The 26,303-nt window shown below is 40.4% G+C and overlaps 1 protein-coding gene across 4 annotated transcripts in view; it reads left to right on the forward strand.

Moving 5' to 3' along the window:
- LOC120029463 (F-box only protein 11-like) overlaps positions 1–26,303 on the forward strand; it is a 41,125-nt gene that overhangs the window by 2,514 nt on the left and 12,308 nt on the right. For 3 of the 4 annotated variants that reach the window (XR_005473583.1, XM_038974692.1, XM_038974694.1), the window contains exons 2-5: positions 21,011–21,141; positions 21,698–21,779; positions 22,094–22,238; positions 25,512–25,641. Coding sequence is in view for 3 of the 4 variants with exons in the window: in XM_038974692.1 (XP_038830620.1) it covers positions 21,011–21,141; positions 21,698–21,779; positions 22,094–22,238; positions 25,512–25,641 (488 nt within the window). In the remaining variant the exon portion in view is untranslated. The remainder of the gene's footprint in view (positions 1–21,010; positions 21,142–21,697; positions 21,780–22,093; positions 22,239–25,511; positions 25,642–26,303) is intronic. The other variant, XM_038974693.1, reaches the window with a different exon arrangement.

The following is a 26,303-nucleotide window of genomic DNA, read 5'->3' on the forward strand; positions in this document are numbered from 1 at the left end:
ATTTATTTTCCAAGCTATAACACACTATTTTACATACAGCAGGTTTTTAAAGGACCGAAGAGTTTAGTGTGCTCCACGTTTTCATTTTTGCCATGGAACAAATATTACAATACTGGTATTGTCCTGGCCCTACTGCCCATATCCATTGATCAGTTCGATTACTAACTAGTGGGGCACAGGAACCATGACAGGAACAATGCCGCTATACTCTTTCGTTAGGCTGTCTTAATTAAGTGAACCCTGCTTCTTCCTGATGAGGTCTTTACTGTCTCCTCCCCACCATCTCCATGATCTGAACTCTGGTCTTGTTTTTTTTTCCAGTAAGGATGCATTTTTTGTGCTAAAACAAATGTGGAGCACAACGCGGCACACTATATGTCCATTGTAATGGTTGTTTGTCAACAGCAGGGAATCGGTTGGCTTTTCTGTGTACTGTGTTTTGAATAGACTATATGTACGGCTTTTAGGCCTAATGAGTTAGTTGCTTTAGTGCCACTTGTGTTTGGGATGCACTTGTTGTAGAAGACTAGAGATGATGTTGTAGTGAGCTAAGCAGAGACAGTGTTTGTAGTGGTTACTGGACTAGTAGCCTGGGAGAGCAGCCTTGCTACCAGAGCAATAGACAGTTTGCTGGAGCTAGGAGCTCCCAGCTTGGGTGGTTTTGATTGGCAACAGTTAGCCTATGGATTCATACGTTATGGATCCTCCAGGCAGAATGGACTTTTTGTTATTCACCTGGTGAAGGTAAACGGTCTGCAGTCATTGCAAATTATTTCAATCCTCTGTCATCTGGGTGCTAGCAGGAGATGTAAAAAGTGTATTGTCTACAAATATGGTCAAAGGTTAACAATCTTTTGTCATAAACAAACACATTAGATTGTGCAGACAGTGGTCAATACGTTTCAGAAATTGATCTTCACAATTTTTAATATATGGTCTGTCAGCTTTTTTATGGGACATTCATTTTATTCTGTGTTTCATGTATAGGCCTACTATGTAGTTTGAATGGTTCTCCCAATGGACTGCTTTGCGCTTTACATGTGACACAATCTAATCAGAGGGAAAGCTCAGTAGCACCACACAGCTGTTTGAAAGTTTTAGCCAATGAAAATATCCTCCTCTGCCTTGTTAGCAGGCTCTGTGCAAAATTGCCAGAAGGCTGCAACATTTCTACAAGGGACTGAACTTTTTTTCATCTGTTGCATCCCTCCCAAATGTTGTCATAGGATTCATTCCCTCCTCAGGGACAGCAGACTGTCTCAATTTTATATATGGTACCAGTCAAAAGTTTGGACACACCTTCTCATTCCAGGGTTTTTCTTTATTTTTTTTTACTATTTTCTACATTGTGGAATAATAGTGAAACCATCAAAATTATGAAATAACACATGGATTCATGTAGTAACCAAAAAAGTGTTACACAAACCAAAAATATATTTGATATTCTTCAAACTAGCCACCCTTTGCATTGATGACAGCTTTGCACACTCTTGGCATTCTCTCAACCAGCTTCATGAGGAGGTAGTCACCTGAAATGCATTTCAATTAACAGGTGTGCCTTGTTAAAAGTTCATTTGTGGAATTTTTTTCCTTAATACGTTTGAGCCAATCAGTTGTGTTGTGACAAGGTAGGGGTGGTTTACCAAACAGTGCCATCTTCTGTATAAGACCAAGTCCATATTATGACAAGAACAGCTCAAATAAGCAAAGAGAAACAACAGTCCATCATTACTTTAAAACGTGAAGGTCAGTCAATCCAGAAAATTTTAAGAACTTTTAAAGTTTCTTCAAGTGCAGTCGCAAAATCCATCAAGTGCCATTCATGAACCACCATGAAGAAACTGGCTCTCATGAGGAATTCCACAGGAAAGGAAGACCCAGAGTTACCTCTGCTGTCGAGGATAAGTTCATTAGTTACCAGCCTCAAATTGCAGCCCAAATAAATACTTCAGAGTTCAAGTAGCAGACACATCTCAACATCAACTGTTCAGAGGTGATGACTGTGAATCAGGCCTTCAAGGTCAAATTGCTGCAGGACACCTATAATGAGAAGAGACTTGCTTGGGCAAGAAACACAAGCAATGGACATTAGACTGGTGTAAATCTTTCCTTTGGTCTGTATCCAAATTTGGGATTTTTGGTTCCAACCGCCGTGTCTTTGTGAGATGCAGAGCAGGTGAATGGGTGATCTCCGCATGTGTGGTTCCCACCATGAAGCATGGAGGAGGTGGTGTGGGGGTGCTTTGCTGGTGACACTCAGTGATTTTATTTAAAAAGCAAAGCACACTTAACCAGCATGGCTACCACAGCACTCTGCAGTGATACGCAGTCCCATTAAGCGCAAGATGGGATGATAATTTTTTTCAACAGGACAATGACCTAACACACCTACAGGCTGTGTAAGGGCTATATTACCATGAAAGAGAGTGACGGAGTGCTGCATCAGATGACCTGTAGTAAAAATAAAGAAAAACCCTTGAATGAGTAGGTGTGTCCAAACTTTTGACTGGCATTGTGTATATATATATATATATATATAGCAACTTGTAAAGATCCCAGAAATTATCCATATGCCCAAAAAGCTTATTTCGCTACAATTTTGTGCACAAATGTGTTTACATCCCTTTTAGTGAGCATTTCTCCTTTGCCAAGATAATCCATCCGCCTGACAGGTGTGACATATATCAAGAAGGTGATTAAACAGCATGATCATTACACAGGTGCTCCTTGTGCTGGGGACAAAAAAAGGCCACTCTACAATGTGCAGTTTTGTCACACAACACAATGCCACAGATGTCTCAAGTTGAGGGAGAGTGCAATTGGCATGTTGACTGCAGGAATGTCCACCAGAGCTGTTGCCAGAGAATTTAATGTTAATTTCTATACCATATGCCGCCTCCAATGCCATTTTAGAGAATTTGGCAGTATATCCAACCGGCCTCACAACCGCAGACCACATGTAACCACACCAGCCCAGGACCTCCACATTCGGCTTCTTCACCTGCGGGATCGTCTGAGACAAGCCACCCAGACAGCTGATGAAACTGAGGAGTATTTCTGTCTGTAATAAAGCCCTTTCATGGGGAAAAGCCCATTCTGATTGGCTGGGCCTGGCTCCCCAGTGGGTGGGCCTTGGCCCCCTGGGCCTATGCCCCGGTGAAATCTGTAGATTAGGGCCTAATGAATTGATTTAAATTGACAGACTTTCCTTATATGAACTGTAACTCAGTGAAATTGTTGCATGTTGCGTTTATATTTTTGTTCTGTGTGTAATATATATATTTATTTATTTATTTGCCCAGAGCCACATGTATGTATCTATATATATATATATATATATATATATATATATATATATATGGCTGTTTATTGGCCTATCATATGATGTAGCCATTTTGTGTGCCTATGGTTAGGCTTGATACAATCTGACAGGGAAGATTACACAATGTACACATACATGGATGTTCTTCTGACCCTGATGACCTGAGAGGTAGCCTAGTTCACCAAGCCAGTTGATTTGACATATCTTGTTTGTACAACAGGACGTTTAGGCTCCTATTAATGTCATGTTGATGTAAATAATTTGTCCTATGTCTTCCAGGCAGAACCCTTTTGGCTTTTCCAGTGGAACGTTCTGACCTGCTGCTTTTGAAACTACGATGTGGTTTTCTTTTTATGATCTAATGGTCTTTTAGACCTAGTGGAGTTCACGAATTACAAGTTTAGTAGTGGGAGGACTGGTCTGGGATTGATGTTCTTTATTGTTTGTGTAACAATTAGCCTACTTTCCCAAAAGGCCCTTAACTTTTTGTTGCTCCTGATCGAGGCCTAGACTCTGACCTCTCATCAGAAGAGTTAAATAGTCATAAAGCTGCTGCTGGCACAGAGACATGATAGGATCGAGGCTGGCTCTGTTGTTGTTGCTACCCTCTAGGGAGATCTTTGTAACCCATCTAAATGTGTTTAAGCCTCCTTGTGGGCAAAGGGGCTGTGCCCAGATGTGAGCAAGCTGTTGTGGGGTTACTTAATTCACTGCTCATTTTCTTTCTGTCAGGAGGAGTTCTCATCCAGCAGCTAGCTTCGCTGGCCAATATCCTTGTATTTATTCTCTCTAACCAGGTTTTGGTTAGGCGGTAATAGCTGGTTTTAGGGCTATAAAAAAGAAATGGTAAAGCAGATTTAATAAAATTGGGCCCGGCCAATTGTCAAGGAGGATAATTTTTTTTTATTGTGTAATAATGCTTTTTAGCCTATTAATTGATGGAAATACATGCTTATTGGTTAATTTACTTAGTTTAGTGGAATTAAATTGGCGCGTGCGTACATAACGAAAATATTGTATCTTATCACACCCGTACAGCATACAGATAGATACAGAGAATCTGTCACAGTGCGAGAGCTGCTGCTGCAGCATCTCAAACGGCAACAGAAGACGGGCTTCATCAGCATGTCACTCACCACTTTGCAATGAGCTGGAGGCAGTAGGCTATGCATTTTGAAAACATACTTCATTGTTTGAAACCTGAACGTTTTAATACATACAGTTGAAGTCGGAAGTTTACATACACCTTAGCCAAATACATTTAAACTCAGTTTTCCACAATTCCTGACATTTAATCCTAGTAAAAATTCCCTGTCTTAGGTCAGTTAGCATCACCACTTTATTTTAAGAATGTAAAATGTCAGAATAATAGGAGAGAGAATGATTTATTTCAGCTTGTATTTCTTTGTGATGGCCACTCCAATACCTTGACTTCATTGTCCTTCATTGCCATTTTGCCACAAAGTATGCTTGGGGTCATTGTCCATTTGGAGACCCATTTGCGACCAAGCTTTAACTTCTTATGGCTGGGATCCCGTTAACCTCTTACAGCTACCCCCCCCCTTCCGCCTGAAGACATACCCAAGCGTCCCACCTCTTCAACAGCCAGTGAAACTGCTGGGTGCCAAATTCAAATACAGAAATACTCATTATAAAAGTTCAGAAAACAAAACCTATTTTACATAGGTTTAAAGATTAACTTCTTGTGAATCCAACCACGGTGTCAGATTTAAAAAATGCTTTACGGCGAAAGCATACCTTACGATTATTTGAGAACATAGCCCAGCAGACAAATCATTACAAACAGTAACCAGCCAAGTAGAACAGTTACACAAGTCAGAAATAGAGATAAAATTAATCCCTTACCTTTGAGGATTTTCATATGGTTGCACTCAGCAGACATTCATTTACTCAATAAATGTTCCTTTTGTTCGATAAAGTCTCTTTATATCCAAAAACCTCCGTTTTGTTCGCGCGTTTTCTTCAGTAATCCACAGGCTCAAACGCATTCAAAACAGGAAGACAAAAAAATCCAACTTGTTTCTATGAACTTTACGGATACATGTCAAACGATGTTTATATTCAATCCTCACGTTGTTTTTAGCCTAAATAATCGATAATATTTCAACCTGACAATAACGTCGTCAATTTAAAAGGTAAACAAGAAAGGCACTCTCACGGTCTCGCTCATGAAAAAGCTCTGTGACACTTTAGGATCCACTCATTCAGACTGCTCTTACTTCCTCATTTTTCAGAATACAAGCCTGAAACAATTTCTAAAGACTGTTGACATCTAGTGGAAGGCATAGAAACTGCAATTTGAGTCCTAAGTCAATGGATACTGTAATGGCATTGAATAGAAAACTACAAACCCCCCCCAAAAACTACTCCCTGAATGGATTTTTCTCAGGTTTTCACCTGCCAAATCAGTTCTGTTATACTCACAGACACTATTTTAACAGTTTTGGAAACTTTAGAGTGTTTTCTATCCAAATCTACCAGTTATATGCATATCATATCTTCTGGGCCCGAGAAGCAGGCAGTTTAACCTCTAACACCTCCCAAACCCGGATCCGGGAGCACCCCCATCAGTAGAAAAGCTACTAGCATAGCCTAGCATAGCGTCACAAGTAAATACTAGCATCTAAATATCATTAAATCACAAGTCCAAGACACCAGATGAAAGATACACATCTTGTGAATCCAGCCATCATTTCTGATTTTTAAAATGTTTTACAGGGAAGACACAATATGTAAATCTATTAGCTAACCACGTTAGCAAAAGACACCACTTTTTTTACTCCACCAGTTTTTTACTCCATCAGTAGCTATCACAAATTCGACCAAATAAAGATATAAATAGCCACTAACCAAGAAACAACTTCATCAGATGACAGTCTGATAACATATTTATTGTATAGCATATGTTTTGTTAGAAAAATGTGCATATTTCAGGTATAAATCATAGTTTACCATTGCAGCCACCATCACAACTCTCACCAAAGCGACTAGAATAACTACAGAGAGCAACGTGTATTACCTAATTACTCATCATAAAACATTTCTTAAAAATACACAGCGTACAGCAATTGAAAGACAAAGATCTTGTGAATCCAGACAATATTTCAGATTTATCAAGTGTTTTACAGCGAAAACACAATATAGCGTTATATTAGCATACCACAATAGCAAACATCACAACAGCATTGATTCAAGCCAAACATAGCGATTACGTATAAACCACCAAAAGATATTAATTTTTTCACTAACCTTCTCAGAATTCTTCAGATGACAGTCCTATAACATCATATTACACAATGCATATAGAGTTTGTTCGAAAATGTGCATATTTAGCGGCACAAATCGTGGTTATACAATGAGAAAAGTAGCAAAGCTGCCCAGAAAATGGCAGGAGAAATCTTTGAAGAGGCACCTAATCTAATCAGTAACTATTCCAAAACTTGACTAAAAAATACAGGTTGGACAGCAATTGAAAGACAAATTAGTTCTTAATGCAATCGCTGGGTTACATTTTTAAAATTAACGTTACTTCAAGCATACAGCGTGCGCTAAAGCGAGACCGCACCATAATTCATGGCGGAATTATTATCTGACATTTGTCAACATAAGTACGAATTAACAGCAAAGACTGCTTACTATTAGCTGAGCTTCCATCAGAATCTTGGGCAAGGTGTCCTTTCTCCAGAACAATCGTCTTTGGGTTGAAAGATGTCCTCTTGTCCGGTCGAAATAGCCGCTAATGTTAGCCACCAACTGGAGAGGTGTCCAACTCGTGAATGCGCATGACAAAGAAATCCCAGAAAATCGCAATAAACTGCTATAAACTGCTATAAGTCGGTTTAAATTAACTACCTTATGATGTCTTTAACACCTATAACGAATAAAAACATGACCGGAGATATAGAACTACTAAAACGAAAGCGTTTGCAGGACGCCATTGTGATGTCTTCATGCGTCAGGCGCACCGTTGAAAAGGACGGTACTTCCGTTCCACGGTCTTATAAAGGGCCCCAGATTGCGCAATCCACTCCATTCAAATTCTCCCCGCTTACTGACATCTAGAGGAAGACGTATGCAGTGCATGTAGCCCGATGGCTTACATGGGGACTTATAAACTGGCCTCAGAACAGGGACCTCGATTTCTGAAATCTCACTCCCTGGCAGGAAATGTGCTGCAGAATGAGTTCTGTTTCACTCAGAGAAATAATTCAAACGGTTTTAGAAACTAGAGAGTGTTTTCTATCCAATAGTAATAATAATATGCATATTGTACGAGCAAGAATTGAGTACGAGGCAGTTTAATATTGGGAACTAAATATTACAAAGTCGAAATGGCGCCCCCCTAGTGTCAAGAAGTTAATTTGGGCATGCATTTCATCCAAAATTCCGAATGCTGCCCCCTACCCTAGAGAAGTTAACTTCTACTTGGTCACAATCCCGGATCCGGGAGCACCCCCATCAGTAAAAAAGCTGACTAGCATAGCCTAGCATAGCGTCACAAGTAAATACTAGCATCTAAATATCATTAAATCACAAGTCCAAGACACCAGATGAAAGATACACATCTTGTGAATCCAGCCATCATTTCTGATTTTTAAAATGTTTTACAGGGAAGACACAATATGTATTTCTATTAGCTAACCACGATAGCAAAAGACACAACTTTTTTTCCCACCATTTTTTTCCTGCATAGGTAGCTATCACAATTTCGACCAAATAAAGATATAAATAGTCACTAACCAAGAAACAACTTCATCAGATGACAGTCTGATAACATATTTATTGTATAGCATATGTTTTGTTAGAAAAATGTGCATATTTCAGGTATAAATCATAGTTTTACATTGCAGCCACCATCACAACTCTCACCAAAGCAACTAGAATAACTACAGAGACCAACGTGAATTACCTAAATACTCATCATAAAACATTTATGAAAAATACACAGCGTACAGCAAATGAAAGACAAAGATCTTGTGAATCCAGCCAATATTTCAGATTTTTTAAGTGTTTTACAGCGAAAACACAATATAGCATTATATTAGCTTACTACAATAGCCAACCACACAACAGCATTGATTCAAGCCAACAATAGCGATAACGAATAAACCAGCAAAAGATATAAATTTTTTCACTAACCTTCTCAAACTTCTTCAGATGACAGTCCTATAACATCATATTACACAATACATATAGAGTTTGTTCGAAAATGTGCATATTTAGTGGCACAAATCGTGGTTATACAATGAGAATAGTAGCCAAGCTGCCAACAAAATGTCGGGAGAAATCTTGGGAGAGGCACCTAATCTAATCATTAACTAATCATAAACTTGACTAAAAAATACAGGTTGGACAGCAAATGAAAGATACATTAGTTCTTAATGCAACCGCTGTGTTAGATTTTTAAAATTAACGTTACTACGACATACAGCGTGCGTTAAAGCGAGACCGCACCGAAATTAATGGCGGAATAGTAGTTTTACATTTTTCAACAGAACAACGAATTAACATCATAAATACTTCTTACTTTTTGATGAGCTCCCATCAGAATCTTGGGCAAGTTGTCCTTTGTCCAGAGGAATCGTTGATCGGTTGTAGATTGTCGCCTTCAACTTTGGAATTAGCAGTAAACATTAGCCATGTGGCGAAGACGTGTCCAACTCACTATAACGCAGCACTAAGAAATATCCGAAAATCGCAATATACTGATATAAACTGATATAACTCGGTTTAAAATAACAACATTATGATGTCTTTAACACCTATATCGAATAAAATCAGAGCCGGATATATCTAAGGCCTATAACGGGAGCTTTCCAGAACGCCATCCTGAGGTCTGTCTTGCGTCATGGCGAATGTTGAAAAGACTGCACCCCACGTTCCAAGACCATTTATATGGCCTCAGATCTGCCTAGCAACTCCATTCCAATTTTCACTATTTGCTGACATCTAGGGGAAGGCGTATGCAGTGCATCTCGACCAATAGAAGACATGCAAATTAATAAACTGACCCCAGGACAGCCTGCCTGATTTCAGATTTCTCACTTCCTCACAGGAAGTTTGCTCCAACTTGAGTTCTGTTTTACTCACAGATATAATTCAAACGGTTTTAGAAACTAGAGTGTTTTCTATCCAATAGTAATAATAATATGCATATTGTACGAGCAAGAATTGAGTACGAGGCAGTTTAATTTGGGAACGACATTTTTACAAAGTGAAAACAGCACCCCCTATTGAGAAAAGGTTAACGGGATCGATATGACAACAGCCAGTGAAAGTGCAGGGCGCCAAATTCAAAACAACAGAAATCTCATAATTAAAATTCCTCAGACATACAAGTATTTTACACCATTTTAAAGATAAACCTGTTGTTAATCCCACCACAGTGTACGATTTCAAAAATTCACATGAAAGCACAACATATCATTATGTTAGGTCTGCACCTATTCACAGAAAAACAGCCATTTTTCTAGCCAAAGAGAGGAGTCACAAAAAAGCAGAAATAGAGATAAAATGAATCACTAACCTTTGATGGTTTTTATCAGATGACACTCATAGGACTTCATGTTACACAATACATGTATGTTTTGTTCGATAAAGTTCATATTTATATCCAAAAATCTCAGTTTACATTGGCGTGTTATGTTCAGTTATGTTTGCCTCCAAAACATCCGGTGATTTTGCAGAGAGCCACATCAATTTACAGAAATACTCATAATAAACATTGATAAAAGATACAAGTATTATACATGGAACTTTAGATAAACCTCTCCTTAATGCAACCGCTGTGTCAGATAAAAAAAAAAAAAAAAAAAACGGAAAAGCACACCATGCTATAATCTGAGTACAGCGCTCAGAGCCCAAACAAGCCATGAAGATATCCACCATGTTCTGGAGTCAACAGATGTCAGAATAGCATTATAAATATTCACTTACCTTTGATGATCTTCATCAGAATGCACTCCCAGGAATCCCAGTTCGACAATAAATGCTTGATTTGTTCCATAAAGTCCATCATTTATGTCCAAATACCTCCTTTTTGTTTGCGCATTCAGTACACAATCCAAACTCACGACGCGCGGGCAAGTCCATGCGAAAGTTCAGACGAAAAGTCATATTACAGTTCGTAGAAACATGTCAAACGAAGTATAGAATCAATCTTTAGGATGTTTTTAACATAAATCTTCAATAATGTTCCAACCGGAGAATTCCTTTGTCTTCAGAAATGCAATGGAACGCAAGCTAACTCTCTCACGTGAACGCGCCTGGTCAGCTCAAGGCACTCTGCCAGACCCATGACTCAAAGAGCCCTCATTCCCCCCTCCTTCACAGTAGAAGCATCAAACAAGGTTCTAAAGACTGTTGACATCTAGTGGAAGCCTTAGGAAGTTCAATATTACCAATATCCCACTGTATAGGCAATGAGTTAAACCTACAAACCTCAGATTTCCCACTTCCTGGTTGGATTTTTTCTCAGGTTTTTGCCTGCCATAGAAGTTCTGTTATACTCACAGACTTCATTCAAACAGTTTTAGAAACTTCAGAGTGTTTTCTATCCAAATCTACTAATAATATGCATATATTAGCAACTGGGCATGAGTAGCAGGCAGTTTACTCTGGGCACCTTATTCATCGAAGCTACTCAATACTGCCCCCCAGCCATAAGAAGTTAACCTCCTGACTGATGTCTTGAGATGTTACTATATCCACATAATTTTCCTACCTAATGATTCCATCTAGTTTGTGAAGTGCACCAGTCCCTCTTGCAGCAAAGCACCCCCACAACATGATGCTGCCACCCCCGTGCTTCACAGTTGGGATGGTGTTCTTCGGCTTGCAAGCCCCCCCCCCCCCCCCCCTCCAAACATAACGATGGTCATTATGGCCAAACAGTTCTATTTTTGTTTCATCAGACCAGAGGACATTTCTCCAAAAAGTACGATCTTTGTCCCCATGTGCAGTTGCAAACCGTAGTCTGGCTTTTTTATGGTGGTTTTGGAGCAGTGGCTTCTTCCTTGCTGAGCGGCCTTTCAGGTTATGTCGATATAGGACTCGTTTTACTGTGGATATAGATACTTTTGTAGCTGTTTCCTCCAGCATTCACAAGGTCCTTTGCTGTTCTGGGATTGATTTGTACTTTTCGCACAAAAGTACATTAATCTCTAGGAGACAGAACGCATCTCCTTCCTGAGCGGTATGACGGCTGCGTGGTCCCATGGTGTGTATACTTGCGTACTATTGTTTGTACAGATGAATGTGGTACCTTCAGGCGTTTGGAAATTGCTCCCAAGCGTTTGGAAATTGCTCCCAAGGACTTGTGGAGGTCTACAATTTTTTTTCTGAGGTCTTGGCTGATTTCTTTTATTTTCCCATGATGTCAAGCAAGGAGGCACTGAGTTTGAAGGTTGTCCTTGAAATACATCCACAGGTACACCCCCAATTGACTCAAATGATGTCAATGAACCTATCAGAAGCTTCTACAGCCATGACATCATTTTCTGGAATTTTCCAAGCTGTTTAAAGGCACAGTCAACTTAGTGTATGTAAACTTCTGACCCACTGGAATTGTGACACAGTGAAATAATGTTTGTAAACAATTGTTGGAAAAATTACTTGTCATGGACGAAGTAGATGTCCTAACTGACTTGCCAAAACTATATTTTATTAACAAGAAATTTGTGGAGTGGTTGAAAAATGAGTTTTAATGACTCCCACCTAAGTGTATGTAAACTTCTGACTTCAACTGTATATGAGGCATGTCTTACCTTGCTTCAAAGTAGCCTATTAGATGTCCTCTTTTTCTCCATTTCTAATGGATATTTTCATCACTGTCACATGAAACTGAGGTGCCCTTTTGACAACAGTGTTTTCCAGCTATTTGCATTATGGGATGAACATTCGCGCGTGTCCTATTGCCTTGTCTGCTTATAATGTGAAGAAATACTTGTTTATCAACATTTTAAGCTAAACATTCTGATATGTTGCATCAGACTCATTGCTTTTTAATGTTTTTTTTAATGTAGCCTAGGCCTCGTTGTTGTATTCATTTGGGCTCTGTCTTCCCATAACTGTCCTAGAGTCTGTTTGGAACAGGCTGTTTCTCAACAAGCTGACCAATATAATAGGTAAACTTTTCTACTATGGGGGATGGTAGATTGACATAGCCAAGATGAGTATCGAACAGCACTAGCCTGAGGAAAGTAAATGTGGCAGTTATTCTAACATGTTTGAAGTGCACATCAGAGTTTGGTAAGAAGGACGCACATCGTTGCATCCTCGACTTGTATGTTCTGTTAATATGAATTACCATAATCTAAATGTGATTTCTGTCGTTCTGAGTATCGTGGGTGGACACCCTAATAAGGTTATGCACCCAGTGTATGTGGGTCCTACAGATTTCTCAAATGTGAAATGTCCAGCGCCACATATTCCTAACTAGTTTATGAATTTGTTAGTGCACTGCATTGTAATATTTATCTTATGTCATGCTGTCAAGGAACCTGAGACAGAGATTGAATAACACAGTGGTAAAGTTTGTGGGAAATGACTACAGCTAAAAGGAGAGAATAGCCAATGCTATAACAAATGTAAAATAGATTAGAGAGGAGACTTAGAATTGGTGAGAGGGCTTTGTCCCTGCTGATAATTCTATGATCTGTGATCAGCATACACCACCATCCATGTGTCACTGCGTCACTAGTAGTGATGCACCCATATGCCATTTTTGGCCGATACCGATATCTGATACTTTCCTTGCCCCCCAAAAACCGATACCGATAACCGATTATTTTATATTTTAGCAGCCTTTTAAGCATTCTAGTACAGTTAAATAGTTAAAACACACACATGGACGCAGCGGTCTAAGGCACTGCATCTCAGTGCAAGAGGTGTCACTACAATCTCTGGTTCGAATCCAGGCTGTATCACATCTGGCCGTGATTGGGAGTCCCATAGTGCGGCGCACAATTGGCCCAGCGTCGCCCGGGCCGTCGTTGTAAATAAGAATTTGTTCTTAACTGACTTGCCCACTAAATAAAGGTTACACACACACACTACACTGACCAAAAAGTTATTTTGTTGGCATTTACTTATGTCCCCATTACCAGTAAAACATAATCAAAACCTATTTATTTTACTTACTTGCTGTCCTGTTTCGTTGAGTCGTTTCATTCTCAACCAGGATTTCTATGGAACGGCGTTTGGGTCTTTGAGTGTCAAAAAAGATGTACGTCGAATAGCACTATTTGACAAATAAGCTTGTTGACCAATCAGGACCTGAATATGACTGAATGTCACATAATAATTTAACGCGTTCATAAACTTTTTACCTAGTTATTACACATTGATTACACTATCACTCGTATATTATATGTCACAACGATTAATCGATACATATGCTATGATGCTGGTAAAGTTGTCTCGCGCACCTACAGTGCTGTTCATAGAAAAAGCTAGCTAGCTCATGGATGCAAATAATGTTCTTCCCCAAAAACATAGCAAAACTACAACCTGTTTCAGTAGCTATAGTTAGCTAGCTAACTATATAGCTAGGTGTCATCTAAAATAACCCTAATTTACAAGACTGTTCTTATTTGATTAATGGTGGTCGGACCCATCTATGTGAAGCTAGCCACAATAGTGGACTTTGCGGTTAGCCTTCAAAATAAAAGTATGTCATTGACAGTGAAGCAAATGAATACAAATAGTAGAATTATGCCATTATTGAATAGATCATGCTAAACGAGGTTGCAATGTTATTGTATAAAATCAACAAAAGACAATAATTTGACAATCTGTTGAAATCACACTGGATGTATTATACTTTAGAATTGCATTGGGGGCATACTTATTTCACTTTACAGCCTTACCCCATGTCATTGATCCACAATCCATACGTATCAGTCTACTCAGTGACACCCAGAGAACATTAGCGTCATAGCTCTTTTTGCAGGACTCTGAAACAACTGAATTGAGACACATTTGTCAACCTATGTGTATTGAACACTATTCCTGAGGAAAAACAATACTGCGTGGATGTTTTGGAGTCTGATAACCCTGAGGAATATCTTGGGTATTGAGTAGACTGATACCCAATTTCATTGATCCCCAATGCAAAATGAATGTCAATACACACAATAAGCTGACTGGGGAGGTGATTTCACACAGTCACAGTCCCGCAATAAGAGCTACAACGCTAATATTTGCGTAAATTCTTCACAGTTGTGTTCTGTGGGTGTCACTGAGTAGGCTGATACCCCATTTCATTGCTTCACATTCCAACCTTGTTTAACATTATCTAGTCTAAATATGGCATGATTCCACAAATTGTAACCTTCTGCATCACTTTCAAAGAGGTACTTTTATTTTGAAGGCAAACTGCAAATTCCACTATTGTGCCTAATCCATATTGTGGCTTGCTTCACAACACATAATCCGGTCCGACAAAGCCTCACTAGCCAGATGAAGCAAGCTAGCTGGCTGCTTATAACGTTAGCTTTGGGCAACAGGGTTAAGTAGCTGGCTAGCTATTTATTTTCATGAACTGAATTTCAATTTCCATAGGCGAACAACAAGTGGCTACCTAGCTAATACTTACTCACAAGGATTCCTAAACCATTGCTAAGAATAATGAAAATGACTGCAGTTTCTACTGGTCATGGTTTTCAGGCTGGTTGTATTGGTGCTAGCTTGGTACCTAGCTTAAGCTAGCTAGCTACTTGCGGTCGGACAAATAATGCTTTATTACCAATGCGGTATTGTAAACACATCTTTCGTGGCCGGTGTCTGCAGACTTTTTTTGTACAGCTTTGACAGTGCTACTGATAGTAGTGGTGGTGCTTGGCTTGCACTTGCAAATTCAGAACACACAACTTTCTACAATAGAACTGTGTTATTTGACGTATCAAATTAAACGCTTATTTAACACGTCAAATGTTGTTATTTGACGTATCTTTTTTGACATGCAAAAGACCCAAACAGTGTTCCATAGTATGTCGTGAAGCTAATAGCAGTGACGCTATTACAGTGTAACTCCGGTAGGGCAACATCTGAAAAATAGCTTACTTGGTAACCTTAGTGTGTACCGGTGCTTGACCAGTCGCGAAAGCCAACATCACCCACGACAGAGAACGGTTGATTGTCAAGGGAAATTAATTCTGTTATCTTGGCATTAATGGATTTCGCCATTTTAGTTGTCTCGCTGAAATTTTCATAATCTTTCAAATGACTGCTCGACTTGTTGACTGCTCACTCCACACAGCAGACATTGTGGGCTAGGTCAGGAATGCTGTGTTGCACGTGTAGTGCAACATTTTACGTGGCGTCATTACATCATGTACCTACGTTATATAGGTATGCACGTCAGCTTTGACATCGGTTTTGCACATCGGCGTTAAACTAGACATTGGGCCGATACCGATGTTGGCATTTTTAGCTAATATCAGCCAATTACGATATGTTCACCGATATTGTGCATCACTAGTCATGCTAGCCGGTTCCTCTTGGTTCTGTCACCTGCTCCGTTCAGCACAGCTGTTGATATGAGGTGCTCTCCATGACGAGGGGGGTTTTGTAAACTGCTGCTTCTAATTTCTGCTCGGCATCACACATTCTGTGCTTCAGTTGCACTTCTTCACTTGGATGAGAATTCACCAACGGGCATTCTATCAGCAGACATCTCTCTGACTGATGTGTAGCTACTTTTCTCGGCGTAGCCAGACTACTTTTCTCTGGTAAAATACCAGATTAACTTTAGACAAAACACTAGGAAATGTAGCTGGCTACATTCTTTCGATGATAAACATTAGACATAGGATGGCCATTTGTCGTTTTTGCTAAAAAAGACCTTGCGTTTTCATTGTAAGCTCATTTACTTGTGTGGCTGCTAGCCAAATAGCGTTGCACTTCTGTTGTCTTCTGATGAATATGTTACGCTCATTTATTTTCTGTGAAGGAAAACTATAGTTGCACGTCCCTAATCACTCCATTGAAGCAAAAAACACAGCTGACTTTCAATATAAAACGCAGCCCTGTCAATACACAGCTGGATTCACCTGCTCCCGCTTTCTCCTATTGTGCTATTTACAAACACATAACTTGCTCAACCGTTCTGGTGAACTACGGTAAGCTTCATAATGTGACTGGTGAAATTAAGAACGTGTATGCTTTATCTCCTAACGTATTGCACAAGTTAACTGCAGGTATTCACTTAAGTAGCTTCAAATATTAACATTTATTGAAAAACATCTAAGAAATAGTTTCAACGGTATTGAAAAACCATTGCATGGCTATTTCCAAACACTCTGGTATATGGTCAGTGGTGGAAAAAGTACTCAATTCTCATACTTAAGTAAAAGTAAAGATACCTTAATAGAAAATGACAAGTAAAAGTGAGTCACCCAGTAAAAGAATACTTCAGTAAAAGTCTAAAAGTATTTGGTTTTAAATATACTTAAGTATCAAAAGTAAAAGTACTAATAATTTAAAATGCCTTATATTAAGCAAACCAGACAGCACCATTTTCTTGTTTTTATTTATTTACGGATAGCCAGGGTCACACTCCAACACTCAGACATAATTTAAAAAACAAAGCATTTGTGTTTAGTGAGTCCGCCAGATAAGAGGCAGTAGGGATGACCAGGGATGGGGGCGGCAGGTAGCTTAGTGGTTAGAGCATTGGGCCAGTAACCGATCGAATCCCCGAGCTGACAAGGTAAAAATCTGTCGTTCTGCCCCTGAGCACGGCAGTTAACCCACTGTTCCCCGGGTGCCGACGACATGGATGTCGATTATGGCAGTCCCCTGCACCTCTCTGATTCAGAGGGGTTGGGTTAAATGCGGAATACACATTTCAGTTGAAGGCATTCAGTTGTACAACTGACTAGGTATGCCCCTTTCCCTTTCTCTTCATAAGTGTGTGAATTGGACCATTTTCTGTCCTGCTAAGCATTCAAAATGTAACGAGTACTTTTGGGTGTAGGGAAAATGTATGGAGTAAAAAGTACATAATTTTCTTTAGGAATGTAGTGAAGTAAAAGTAAAGTACAGATACCCCCAAAAATTACTTAAGTAGTACTTTACTTAAGAACTTTACACCACTGTATATGGTGTGTATATACTAGGGCCGGGCAATATGACCAAAATATCATATTTTTTAAATTGACGATGTTTTATGTTTTTGAATAATAAAAGTTCTAAATTTGCTTTGAATAGTGCGTGACCCTAGGGTAGCAACAATTAGGGCTGTCCCGACAAAAAAAAAAAAAAAATCTTAGTTGACCGAGAGTCGTCTTGTTCTTTTGACCAATCAATTGGTCGAAATATGGAAACATTTGTTTGAATATATAGATAGATACACACCCTATGTGTTTGAATAAAATCAACTACATATGCACTTATTTATTTATTTATTTGACCTTTATTTAACTAGGCAAGTCAATTATGAACACATTCTTATTTTCAATGACAGCCTAGGAACAGTGGGTTAACTGCCTTGTTCAGGGGCATAATGACAGATTTTTACCTTGTCAGCTCGGGGATTCGATCTAGCAACTTTTCGGTTACTGGCCCAATGCTCTAACCACTAGGCAACCTGCCGCCCCACTGACCTTGTCTAATGCTTTAAGCACACTGTTTGATTAGATAATAAAGACACACAAATTACTCAAAGAGCCTGATGGTCACACTGTTTAAAAAAACAAATGACAGCGTGTGACTGGTGCACGTTGTCTTTCTCTCCTCCCTACTGCAACGTAAAGGCACCACAGCAAGTGTTTATTGCGCTGTCTGTGCTGAAGCTTCTACATCATTTCAGCCATTTAGTTTCTTACTTGTTTGACTGAAAAGTTCTGTTACTGAAATCCCTAATTTGTTTAGGAAAAACATTCCCTATTCGCTCAACCCTTGCTCTCTTTACGTAAAACATGTAAGCATCGCATGCATGTGAACAATATGGCCTGAGCTATAGCCTATCATAATCACCTCAATAAATTGGTTATAACAAACTCCGAATACAGTAACACATGACAGCAAAATGGATGCGGCGCATGTGAAAAAGAAACTCGCAACGGGTGAATGTTTACTGGTTGCTCAGGAGGGAAAGAGGAAGTCAGATCTGTGGAAGACATTTGACTTAGTTGTGGGAACTACTGGAGATCCAGATAAATGAGAGTATAGGATCACGCATGGCGAGAGTATTGTGTGCCCGAACAGTTGCTGTTAGATTACAATATAATTTTTTTTAAACAGTGTAAACAACACTAAATAAGTGTATGTTTTAAAGTAAAAAACTTTTTTCTATATATTTTTTAAAATATATATCAACCTTTTATTACAGCGGTATAACGACGGTTGCATGCATTCGTGAATTGCGGTTGATTTATTGTTTAGGCTAATTATTCAAAGCTCCATTTTTGTTTCATTTTTAAACTACAATCCTGGATTGCATTTCAAAGCATGAATGTCTCGTATGCTGTGTGATGGAAGGAATGAATGATTGATTGATATTGTAGCCTATATATTGAAATATAGGCCTAAGTAAGTTACGTAATTAAGACTAAACAGGACGCGCTCTTCGGCCGACAGCTCGATGGTGGTTATACAAGGATGCTATACTAAGCCTACTGATAACAACATTACATTATTATAATGATGATTGTAATAATAACAATAAGACGAGGGAGCGAGAGCTGCGTGCATATTGTGTCAAACAGATGTTAGATTAGTTATTTTTCTGCCTGTTTGGAACAGTGTAAACAACACTGAATAAATGTTAAGTAATACTAGTCTGTTCTAATGTAAAAAATGTGTAAAGCCTTTATTACAGCATATTAAAGATTAGAAACAGCTCAATCTGTGAGATTGCTTTATCTGATATTTGCCGTTGCATGAGGCTTGGTGCTCATGGAATCAGCAGGCTATTAAACAAACACTCAAACAGGCAACAGAAGCAGGATCTGTCTTATTTATGTAGATATATAGGGATGATTTATAAAGCCAGGCACATTTAACAGTTGGGTTATTGATTATAGACCTAATTAAGTTGGTTTCTTCTCTCCTCACTTTTCTTAGACAATTAGGCTAAGGCAAGGGCTGTTTCCTCATCTCTGCTGCTGCCTCCGCCGCATTGTTCTCAATCCCAATATGCTGGTTAACTTTGCTATTATGCACATAGCAACATAGGGAAAGGCGCAAATTCTACAGCGCACTGAAGATTATTTCAGAACCGCGGACAGCGACCGTATCCAATGTGGGAGAGTGCATTTGTTATAAAATAATATTTGATTTATTAGTGTTGCGCCATAATTTTTTAAATATAATATAACCATATACAATTTCAGTATCACGTCTTAGTGGTGGACTGTGCCATCCACATGGTCTCTGCAATGGGTTAGTCCACTCAGTCAGGCGCGAATCAGATAGGTGTCGTGTGCACCATAAAGAAATGAATACAAATAATTACGACTGGTCGACTAAATGGGGCCAGCCCTACATCACACATATTCTAAGTGATTTCAATGGGTCTTTCTCCATTCTGATAGTTTTTGGTTGAATTGAATAGTATAAAACAATTTTCATTTGAGGTAATTTCCACACTGCCACATAGGGCTACACGATATGGGCAAACAATCTAGGCATTATTTTTTACCAAATGTTGCAATTGCGATTGACTTGTGATTTAGAGCAAAACACTTAGGTGAACTGTTGGAATCATGGAAATAGAATGATTATTCTAATTCTATAGTTCTTTGAATACAGTGTTTAACATGACAACTAATTAAAATGCCAGGGAGCAGTTATTGTGACAGGCTAGGAAGCAGTGTTGTCTACGGGACCTTGGACTACATGAAATGTTTTCTCTTAGCTACTTCATGTAGTTAACTTTCATTCTTCACGTATTCCTCTTTTATTTAGAAGATACTGACTGGAATGAAGGCGAATATTCTGCTGTCAGTCAGTGATCTGAGAGGCATGCCGACTTCTAGAACTCTACTCTGTGAAAGATTTTAGCGCTGTGCAAAGGAAATGTAGCTCACTACTGTGCAGCCGTAACATTTCTACTTGTCGTAGCTTAAGCTAAGAGGGTTTTGACTGTCTTCCCCTCGTCCAGATGAGGACGTCCCTGCAGATATGGTTGTTTTGACTGTGTCCTCTCTTCCTCTCCAGATGAGGACGTCCCTGCAGATATGGTTGTTTTGACTGTGTCCTCTCTTCCTCTCCAGATGAGGACGTCCCTGCAGATATGGTTGTTTTGACTGTGTCCTCTCTTCCTCTCCAGATGAGGACGTCCCTGCAGATATGGTTGTTTTGACTGTGTCCTCTCTTCCTCTCCAGATGAGGACGTCCCTGTAGATATGGTTGTTTTGACTGTGTCCTCTCTTCCTCTCCAGATGAGGACGTCCCTGCAGATATGGTTGTTTTGACTGTGTCCTCTCTTCCTCTCCAGATGAGGACGTCCCTGCAGATATGGTTGTTTTGACTGTGTCCTCTCTTCCTCTCCAGATGAGGACGTCCCTGCAGATATGGTTGTTTTGACTGTGTCCTCTCTTCCTCTCCAGATGAGGACGTCCCTGCAGATATGGTTGTTTTGACTGTGTCCTCTCTTCCTCTCCAGATGAGGACGTCCCTGCAGATATGGTTGTTTTGACTGTGTCCTCTCTTCCTCTCCAGATGAGGACGTCCCTGCAGATATGGTTGCAGAAGAATCCGGCCCAGGAGCTCAGAATAGTCCGTACCAACTTCGAAGAAAGTCTCTACTACCCAAGAGAACAGCAGCGTGTCCAGCAAAGACTAACATGGAGGTGAGTCATTAGAATGGAATGTGTCCCAAATGGCTCCCTATAAAGTGCACTATGCCCCGGTCAAAAGCAGTGCACCATATAGGTAGACATATGTTATGTAAAACAAACATGATACCTCTGACATGTAGAATAATGACTAATTTTAGCTCTACTCATGACACTTCTATCTGTTTGCCTGCTGAACATGGATCTGCCATAATGAATCAGCTCACTTAACTCGGGCTGTTGAGTGCCACTGGTTATAAAGACATATTGCAGACATTATAACCTAGACTGTTGAGCAATATCAGTGGGAAATGCATTCCACCCACAATGGTGTCTTTAGCATGTCGTCCTTTCACCCACGGGCTGAATTTGATAATTAATCTTTCGTCTTTGCATAATTGATTAGTATTTCACTAGCGGTAGTGATTAATTGAAGAATTTGATTTATTAAAAACAATGCTGAAATATTGATACAGTCGTTTTAAGCAGATGACCACTGTCTGTTCTATCAAAACGTGTCAAAGCTATCAAGGCTTATAACAATTTTTTTTATTTTTTTTTATGTGTGCAGGGTGCTTCCACTTCAGCCACAGAAGACTTTGGCCATCGGACAAAACGTGCCAGAGTGTCAGGAAAGTCTCAAGATTTACCAGGTAAAATAATACTTTGATCTTACAGACTTTTTGTTGAATTTAGATTTATTATATTCACTGTCCTGTCACTTCTCACCTCTGGCTAATCTTACAAAAATCTTTAAAAGACAACAATGACATACACAATAGAGTAAAACCAACGACAGAGGTTTCGGAGAGTTGTTGAAGATGTTGGTTAACATGTTATGAGAATTGGAGGTTAAAAATGGCCCTTCTCTGTGTTGGACATCCTTTCTGTCCAGCTCCTGTTTATTACTTTGGATGTGTGAAAACCTCCATTAATAAAGTGTCCATCTCGTTGCTTTCACCACTAGCAGCGCCTGCGGAGCACTACCTCGAGGAGAAGCTGCCAGACGAGGTGGTTCTGAAGATCTTCTCCTACCTGCTGGAGCAGGACCTGTGTCGCGCAGCATGTGTCTGCAAACGCTTCAGTGAACTGGCCAATGATCCCATCCTCTGGTGAGTGGCTGTGTCTCTGTTTGGTTGGCTGTCTGTTTCAAATAAAATTGTATTTGTCACATGCACAGAATACAACCGGTGTAGACCTTAGCATGAAATGCTTACTTACAAGCCCTTAACCAACTTTGCAGTTCAAGAAATAGTTAAGACAATATTTACTAAATTAAAAATAAATTAAAAAAGTAACACAAAATAACAATGAGGCTATATACAGGGGGTACCGGTACTGAGTCAATGTGTGGGGATACAGGTTAGTCGAGATAATTTGTACATGTAAGTAGGGATAAAATATTGCATAGATAATAAACAGCGAGTAGCAGCAGTGTAAAAACGGGCGGGGGGGATGTGTCAATGTAAATAGTCCGGGTGGCTATTTGATTAATTGTTCACCAGTCTTATGGCTTGGGGGTAGAAGCTGTTAAGTTCTTATGGCTGCAGGGGTAGTATCGAGTAGCTTGGATGAAAGGTGCACAGACGTGCCCAGAGTAAACGGCCTGCTCCTCAGTCATAGTTGCTAATATATGCATAATATTATTAGTATTGGATAGAAAACACTCTGAAGTTTCTAAAACGGTTTGAATGATGTCTGTGAGTATAACAGAACTCATATGGCAGGCAAAAACCTGAGAAGAAATCCAACCAGGAAGTGAGAAATCTGAGGTTGGTCGATTTTCAACTCATCGCCTATTGAAAACACTGTAGGATATGGATCTGTTTGCACTTCCTACGGCTTCCACTAGATGTCAACAGTCTGTAGAACGTTGAATGAAGCTTCTACTGTGATGTTGAGCTGGATGGGAGCTGTTTGAGTCAGTAGTCTGGCAGAGAGCCAGGTCCTGGTCATGCGCATTCCACATGATATCGACTTGCGTTCCATTACTTCTATAGATACAAAGGAATTCTGTGGTTGGAACGTTATTGAATATTTATGATAACAACATCCTAAAGATTGATTCTATACTTAGTTTGACAAGTTTATTCGACCTGTAATATAACTTTTTGAAGTTTTCGTCCGACATTCGCCTGGACCTGCATGAGCATTTGGCTATGTGTACTAAACGCGCTAACAAAAGTAGCTACTTGGACATAAATGATGGACATTACCGAACAAAACAAACATTTCTTATGGGAGTCCTGGGAGTGCATTCCGACGAAGATCAGCAAAGGTAAGTGAAGATTTATAATGCTTTTTATGAGTTTTGTTGACTGCACAATTTGGCGGGTAACTGTATGGCTTACTTTTGTGGCTGAACGCTGTTCTCAGATTATTGAATATTGTGCTTTTGCCGTAAAGATTTTTTAAATCTGACAGAGCGGTTGCATTAAGAACAAGTGTATCTTTAATTCTATGTAAAACATGTATCTTTCATCAAAGTTTATGATGGGTATTTATGTTATTTGACGTGGCTCTCTGCAATTTCTCTGGATATTTTGGAGGCATTTCTGAACATGGCGCCAATGTAAACTGAGTTTTTTGGATATAAATATGAACTTAATCGGACAAAACATATGTATTGTGTAACATGAAGTCCTGATGAAGATAATCAAAGGTTAGTGATTAATTTTATCTCTATTTCTGCTTTTTGTGACTCCTGTCTTTGGCTGGAAAAATAGCTGTGTTTTTCTGTGATTTTTACGGTGACCTAACATAATCGTTTGTGGTGCTTTCGCTGTAAAGCCTATTTGAAATCGAACACTTTGGTGGGATTAACAACAAGATTACCTGTAAAATGGTATAAAATACATGTATGTTTGAGGAATTTTAATTGAGATTTCTGTTATTTGAATTTGGCGCCCTGCACTTTCACTGGCTGTTGTCATATCATCCCGTTAACGGGATTGCAGCCATAAGAAGTTAAGGAGCCTTTTGGATCTAGACTTGGCGCTCCGGTACCGCTTGCGTGCGGTAACAGAGAGAACAATCTATGACTTGGGTGACTGGAGTCTGACAATTATTTGGGCCTTCCTCTGACACCGCCTAGTATATAGGTCCTGGATGGCAGGACGCTTGGCCCCAGTGATATACTTGGCCATACGCACTACCCTCTGTAGAGCCTTATGGTCGGATGCTGAACAGTTGCCATACCAGGCGGTGATGCAACCATTCAGGAATCTCTCGATGGTGCCGCTGTAGAACTTTTTGAGGATCTGGGGACCCATGACAAATCTCTTCAGTTACCTGTGGGGGAAAGGTGTTGTCGTGCCCTCTTCACGACTGCCTTGGTGTGTTTGGACTATGGTAGTTTGGTGGTGATGTGGACACCAAGGAGCTTGAAACTCTCGACCCGCTCCACTTCAGCCCTGTCATGTTAATGTGGGCCTGTTCGGCCCTCCTTTTCCTGTAGTCCACGATCAGCTCATTTGTCTTGCTCACATTGAGGGAGAGGTTGTTGTCCTGGCACCACACTGCCAGGTCTCTGACTTCCCTATAGGCTGTCTCATCATTGTCGGTGATCAGGCTTACCACTGTTGTCGTCAGCAAACCAAATTATGGTGTTGGAGTCGTGCTTGGCCACGCAGTCGTGGGTGAACAGGGAGTACAGGAGGGGACTGGAAACGCATCCCTAGTGGATCAGCGTGGCAGATGTGTTGTTGCCTACCCTCACCACCTGGGGGCAGCCCGTCAGGAAGTCCAGGATCCAGTTGCAGAGGGAGGTGTTTAGTCCCAGGGTCCTTAGCTTAGTAATGCACTTTGTGGGCACTATGGTGTTGAATGAGGAGCTTGAGTCAATGAATAGCATTCTCACATAGGTGTTCTTTTTGTCCAGATGGGAAAGGGCAGTGTGGATTGAGATTATGCCATCTGTGGATCTATTGGGGCAGTATGCGATTTGTAGTGGATCTAAGGTTTCCGGGATGATGGTGTTGAAGTGAGCCATGACCAGCCTTGTTTGACTGATGGTGTGTGTCTGGATGGTGAGACACACTGCCATTCATTCTGACTGGATGGATGGATGGTGAGACCATAGCAATAGAATGGACATCCCCATTCAAGTCCCTCCCGCATCCCTTTCCCTCCCGCACCACTCAGTTAATCAGCAGTTTCAGCAAGCTGATGCACAGAGTCTAATCCTGATCACATAGTGAGTTGTCAATTTGGGATGCAAGGTGATTTGTAGACCAGTGATTCTGCACAGTCTGACTGCAATGGACCGATCTGGAACACACACCATGTCTTTACCTCCGAGACCCCCCCCTCCCACCACCGAGTGTTATCACATGAAGTAACCCTGTCTGATGGTGTCTGTCTGTGTGCCTTGCTTTGCTTCACAGGAAGAGGCTGTACATGGATGTGTTTGAGTACACGCGTCCCATGATGCACCCGGAGGCGGGGAAGTTCTTCCAGATTAACCCAGAGGAGTACGAGCAGCCCAACCCGTGGAAAGAGAGCTTTCAGCAGCTGGTAGGACTATGACCTCTATACCCCAACTGTCCTAATTGTTACTCACCTCTGTCCTCTACCCTCACTGTTAGCTCTCACCTCTGATCTCAGGACAGGGATTGTTTACAAACAATTACCTCTGACCTCTACCCTCACTGTCGTCACTTACCTCTGACTTCTGTAAACTCACACTGTACTCTGACCTCTAAACCTTCACTGTTACTCAACCAAATACAGTCAATTCGGAAAGTATTCAGACCCCACGTCTGTAGCCATGAAATGCTTTGAAAGGCTGGTCATGGCTCACATCAACACCATTATCCCAAAAACTCTAGACCCACTCCAATTTGGATACCGCCCCAACAGATGATGCAATCTCTATTGCACACCACACTGCCCTTTCCCACCTAGACAAAAGGAACATCTACGTGAGAATGCTATTCATTGACTACAGCTCAACGCTCAACACCATAGTGCCCTCAAAGCTCATCACTAAGCTAAGGACCCTGGAACTAAACACCTCCCTCTGCAACTGGATCCTGGACTTCCTGACGGGCCGCCCCCAGGTGGTAAGGGTAGGTAACAACACATCTGCCACGCTGATCCTCAACACAGGGGCCCCTCAGGGGTGCGTGCTCAGTCCCCTCCTGTACTATCTGTTCACCCATGACTGCGTGGCCAGG

The sequence above is a fragment of the Salvelinus namaycush genome, chromosome 35 (genome assembly GCF_016432855.1).
Source record: "Salvelinus namaycush isolate Seneca chromosome 35, SaNama_1.0, whole genome shotgun sequence".
Classification (NCBI taxonomy): Eukaryota; Metazoa; Chordata; class Actinopteri; order Salmoniformes; family Salmonidae; genus Salvelinus; species Salvelinus namaycush.